At 35.8% G+C, this 5,961-nt stretch overlaps 1 protein-coding gene across 1 annotated transcript; it reads left to right on the plus strand.

Annotated features, from left to right (window-relative positions):
* The first annotated feature begins 457 nt into the window (after positions 1–457).
* CRYBA2 (crystallin beta A2) lies at positions 458–5,300 on the plus strand. Its single transcript, XM_053689811.1, has 4 exons — positions 458–761; positions 1,818–1,959; positions 4,298–4,440; positions 5,028–5,300. The coding sequence occupies exons 1-4, from the start codon at positions 604–606 to the stop codon at positions 5,173–5,175; spliced, it is 591 nt and encodes a 196-aa protein (XP_053545786.1). The 5' UTR covers positions 458–603; the 3' UTR covers positions 5,176–5,300.
* Positions 5,301–5,961: the final 661 nt, after the last annotated feature.

Raw genomic sequence — 5,961 nt, forward strand, 5'->3', positions numbered from 1 at the left:
AAGCTTCTTTAATAAAACCCATTGTTGATCAGTTGGACAGGTTCCTCTCTAAGGGCCTCATATTTAAAACCTTTTCAGCAAGGAGAGAAATCATACAAAATATTTTGAGGATTTTTTTTAGAACTTATATTGTAATGTAAGAGTCTCTGCTTCACATAAAAACAATACATAGCAACATAAACACTTCTCAAGATAAAATATGTGTTTCTAAAAACATTTGAAGGGCCTCGCTGTACCAGCATGACTTCTTAGAATATCTCACCTGAGCGCCTTCTTAGAATATCTCACCTGAGCGCCTTCTTAGAATATCTCACCTGAGCACCTTCTTAGAATATCTCACCTGAGCACCTTCTTAGAATATCTCACCTGAGGTTTTGAATATCAGGCTCTAAGTGTCCTGCTAAACTGCTACCATCTTTGTGTAATAACAAACTTGACACTGTGGTTTACTTGGATATAGATTTACAAAAGCTCTCCAGAGTCATTTTGATCTATATGAATTATAAATATAATTGTTTTGATGTATTTCTTTAAATCCCCAATATTTTGTGCTTCTTTATTCTTCAGACAGGGAAAATTTATTTCCTACTTTATAGGAGCAAAATGACCAGCCAGCCCATGGAGACCTTGGGGCAATGGAAAGTGACAGTATGGGAGGAGGAGAACTTTCAAGGGAAGCGTTGTGAGTTTCTTATAGAATGTTCCAACATAATGGAGCGAGGATTCCGCAGGATTCGATCTATTAAGGTGGAGAATGGCCCGTAAGTGCTTTTTATCTTTGTCTTCATTAAAGGGACACTGAACCCAAATATTTTCTTTCATGATTCAGATAGACCATGTAATTTTAAGTAACTTTCTAATTTACTCCTATTATCAATTTTTCTTTGTTCACTTGCTATCTTTATTTGAAAAAGAAGGCATCTAAGCTTCTTTTTTTGGTTCAGAACTCCGGATAGCACTTTTTTATTGGTGGATGAATTTATCCACCAATCAGCAAGAATAACCCAGATTATTCACCAAAAATGGGCCGGCATCTAAACTTACTTTCTTGCATTTCAAATAAAGATACCAAGAGAATGAAGACAATTTGATAATAGGAGTAAATTAGAAAGTTGCTTAAAATTGCATGCTCTGTCTGAATCACGAAAGAAAAAAATTGGGTTTAGTGTCCCTTTAACTCTGTGACATGGTTGTCACATATCACAAGAGGCTTAGAAATATTTACTGTAAAGTTTCAAAATGCAAGGTTACTAGCAGGATAGGGTTTTAAGACCTCCCTTCTTAAAGGGACACTGAACCCAAATTTTTTATTTAATGATTCAGATAGAGCATGCAATTTTAAGCAACTTTCTAATTTACTTGTTATCAAATTTTCTTCGTTCTCTTGCTATCTTTATTGGAAAAGAAGGCATCTCAGCTAAGGAGCCAGCAAATTTTTGGTTCAGCGATGGACAACCCAGGTTGTTCACCAAAAATGGGCCGGCATCTAAACTTACATTCTTGCTTTTCAAATAAACATACCAAGAGAATGAAGAAAATTTTATAACAGGAGTAAATTAGAAAGTTGCTTAAAATTGCATGCTCTATTTGAATCTCAAAAGAATTTTTTTTGGTTCAGTGTACCTTTAAGCACAAGTGGGTTAATCACTAGCTTACACATTTCCATTAAACAACTTGTGGTCATAAAGCAAACCTAACTTCATCCCTAAGGGTTTTAATGCATACTTATCCCAGACACCTAATAATCGGATGAAAAGTATGTCCATAATTAAGTCTTAGAGCAGGAGTCTAATTGTCTTGGTATCTTTATTTATTAGATGGGTTGGATATGAGTACCCAGAGTTCCAAGGACAACAGTTCATCCTTGAGAAGGGAGATTACCCTCGCTGGGAAGCATGGAGTGGTAACAGTGGCTACAGAACTGAACACCTTCTCTCTTTCCGCCCTGTCAAATGTGCTGTAAGAAAAATACCTTATACATGTTAGATGTTAAATACTACTCTTGTACCTACACTGGTTAGGATACTATTATTTTTAACAAACTGTTTACTATATAATTTTGTTCAAAGCATAATAACTGCTGTTTATGTAACTACTGACTGCTGACACTAGAGGGAACTACTAATAAAGACATTTGTTTTAGTTATTAAAAAACCTGTACCCAAGCTGCTATAAGTAAGAAAGAATTGGCCTAAGGAGTAAATTGCACGTATATAATTTGAGTTGCTTTCAAAATAGATTGAACATATTGATATATAATAGAAGGCATGGGTGTTCTGTGCAATGAACAGAGAAATAGAAGTCCCTCTGCTTATTAGGATTAGTTATACCAGGTTTAAGGGACATAAAACAAGTTGGGATAGATAATATGTACTTTAATTACTTTACCTGCAAATTTATACTGCAGTACCTCGCCATTAACACTTTCTTTTAAGTGTCCGAATTGTACAGCTCTAACTCCCCCCCACACAATTCCTTTTATGGCTGCATCTATATCCACTATTGATCTGGTAGAATGCAAGACTTTAACATTCATTATCTGCTGGAGCAGGCCTAGAAGCAAATAAGCTGCTGTGAACTCAGTTAAAATACAATGGCCTCTAGTTATCAATGTCTGTCGGACCGGATCCGACAGTGCGGATCAGGTCCGCCAGACCTCGCTGAATACGGCGAGCAATACACTTGCCGTATTCAGCATTGCACCAGCAGCTCCCAAGAGCTGCTGGTGCAACGCCGCCCCCTGCAGACTCGCGGCCAATCGGCACCCAGCAGGGGGTTGTCAATCAACCCAATAGTACTCGATCAGGTTGAATTGCGGCGATGTCTGTACGCCTGCTCAGAGCAGGCGGACAGGTTATGGAGCAGCGGTCTTTGTGACCGCTGCTTAATAACTGCTGTTTCTGGCGAGCCTGCAGGCTCGCCAGAAACACGGGGCATCAAGCTCCATTCGGAGCTTGATACATATGCCCCATCGCCTTTAAAATACTTCCCAGCAATTTTTTTAAAAAAAATTATGCAAACAATTTTTACTTAATTAGCCCTTTTAGAATATGCACAGATCTCACACAGATCTCACACAGATCTCACACAGATCTCACACAGATCTCACACAGATCTCAACATGTTTTATGGCACTTTAGTTAATGTGATTATGTTTTTTGTGCCCTTATGGATCCATTTCCATCCCGTCTATAACATTTTATAACTATATTTTGAGATTTTTGTAAGGTTATTTGATAAATACTTTCTAACATTTCTGAAATTAAATATATGTAAGTTTTCTAATAAACATTTCTAAAGATCTATAATGTTATTTATATTTTTACTGTCCTATGATTTCACCATTTTAGTACACTGTTATTGGCTTTATTCTATTTCATGTTAAAGTCATTTGTAACTGTTTTTCAGGAAAACATAAACATTAAGAATAAATAACACAAATACTTTAAAAAATTGACAAATGGAAATTCTTATTAAAATTCATATCTATCTTAAAGGGACATTCCGGTCAAAATTTAAAAGCACATAGATGAATTACATCTTTGAATAGAAACATATTTGCAAATTACATGTATTGGCAAAAATACCCTATAGTAAAAGTTATCACTTTTTTAGTGTTAGCATTTGTCTCTGCTCGTGCATGTGAAGCATAGCTAGATATTCTCAGTGCACCAGCATTTTAAAAACTGCAGCTGCTCAGAGCACCAGTGGGGCTGGTATCATGTCAGCAATTAAAAATTTGAGTCATTACCAGATGGTAAAAGCACCTTAGGCTCTCTGAGCAAGTGCTGTGTTTAAAACGCTGGTGCACGTGCAAATCTTTATATACATGTTTGAAACAGCTATAGCTTTTATTAGAAGCAATTTTGCTAATACTTGTATATTACAAAAATGTTTCCATTTAAAACTGAAATGTATCCATGTGGATTCTAATTTTGGCTGGAATGTTCCTTTAAAGAGGTTTTCTTCAACAGTTTCAAATGACTTATTCTTTCCAAAGCTGAAATTATTTATATATATATTAACAACTTGTCAGGGGTGGACTATTTTAGTCTTTTCACAAAATAATAGAACTGTTGTAATTATTCACAAATTTACATTATGTACAGCTGTTGCATTGTTTTTTCCTTATGATTTTCTATGTATTTACTGCACAAGTAAATCTTGCTATATCTTTCTTACTGTTTACCTATCATTTTATTTTTCATCTTTAATTGGATATACCCTTCAGTGTTCCCTGTCAATATTAAACCAGTAATATAGTAAATATATGTACTTTCATTCCCCCCCCCCATAGAACCACAGTGACAGCAAAGTGACCCTCTATGAGGGGGAAAACTTCCAGGGCCGTAAGTTTGAGCTTTCCGACGATTACCCCTCATTGCAAGCTATGGGGTGGTGCTCCAAGGAGGTAGCTTCAGTCAAAGTTAACTCTGGCGGGTAAGTCAGGAACCCTTTGTGTGTTGTATGTCGTCCGGTTGCTTTTTAAGACCTCAAGAAACGTTTGTTACAATCTTGAAGTATTTTGGGCTTGTGCAAAACTTGAGTATAAAGTTAGATCATACACCACTAATAAAAAGTTTTAATCTATCTAAAATCCTCTTGGAAATTGTGGGCATCCTGATTATATTTTTTGAGAAATATTATCTGAGCTTCTAAAAAGCTTATGAAAAATAGGAATGGGTTAATATTTATTTGATATATCTGAATTAAAAAACTCATTTTTAGAATTGCATTTGTTTTATCAATTGAAAGATTCCATTGAGTGAATGCATTTTTAAAAACAATATTCCAGTTAAATTTCAGCATATGAGTTATTTTTTAAACTGAATATTACATTTGATATTCAAATTTTCATTGTGGTAACATAACACTATTTTGTAACTGTGTCCTCTTTCACAGGTGAATATATACGTATGTATGGAAAGCTATATATGCTTTCCGTTCATGGTTCCCATTTCCCTTTTTTGCCAGATTCCATTTTTACTCCACAGCAGCTCAACCAATTTTTTTCTTATCTCTAACAGCTGGGTCGCATACCAGTATCCTGGATACAGAGGGTACCAGTATGTACTGGAGCGAGACAGACACAATGGAGAGTACAGAACCTATAATGAATATAGCACTCAGGCTCACACTAACCAGATCCAGTCCATCCGCAGGATCCAGCACTAAGGACAGAAGTCAGTCACAAGACAATTTACTGACCATCAGTTACAAACCCCTGTTGTGCAGTGACTAGACCTGGCCCTTGGTATGAACACAGCCATATTCACTGCAAGAATAAAGGCATCTTTCATTATAATAATAACAATGTGTTTGCTTGTTTGTTTCTCAGTAGTCTCAACTATATACATATATGAACATCTCTAGTAGATACAAATATTGAAATGGCACAGTTGGTGCAACATTATCAAGTCTCAGGCACGCAGAATTTGGTAGGCAGGGTTAACTTAGAGGTTAACAAAATTAGTTCTATGGTCTGCTAAAAATAAAATAATATACAAACACTTTTACTAATTATAAAAAACAGGGAAGACCTTGCCTCATGTAGTGTACAGGTTGCATAACTTAGACACAGTATACTCCAATTTTTATATAACTGTATGTAATAGACACTAATATAAAGAATATGCACAGATACTGATATAAAAATCCAGTATAAAACCTTTTAAAAACTTACATAGAAGCTACCAGTTTAGCAGTGTTGATGAGGTTAGGCTGGGACACCCAATGAAAGGGGCTGGTAAAACATGAAGAGCAAACCCCCCCCACCACCACCACCACCGCATATGAAAAGACAGATTATACAAACAGGAGCCACAGGAATCTGTAGACATCAGTATACATCTTTGTTAAACTTTAGGGCTTGGTTAGAAGCCTGAAAATCAGTACAATGTTATTAAAAAATAAGCAAAACTATACATTGTTACAAAAACACTACCAGAAGGGCTATATAAA

The sequence above is a fragment of the Bombina bombina genome, chromosome 1 (genome assembly GCF_027579735.1).
Source record: "Bombina bombina isolate aBomBom1 chromosome 1, aBomBom1.pri, whole genome shotgun sequence".
NCBI lineage: Eukaryota > Metazoa > Chordata > Amphibia > Anura > Bombinatoridae > Bombina > Bombina bombina.

Excerpts from the sequence above, each read along its gene's own strand:
- CRYBA2 (XM_053689811.1), top strand. The coding sequence starts at position 604 with ATGACCAGCCAGCCCATGGAGACCTTGGGGCAATGGAAAGTGACAGTA. Across the intron at positions 762-1,817 it reads ATTAAGGTGGAGAATGGCCC|ATGGGTTGGATATGAGTACC; the intron begins GTAAGTGCTTTT and ends TTTATTTATTAG. Across the intron at positions 4,441-5,027 it reads GTCAAAGTTAACTCTGGCGG|CTGGGTCGCATACCAGTATC; the intron begins GTAAGTCAGGAA and ends TATCTCTAACAG.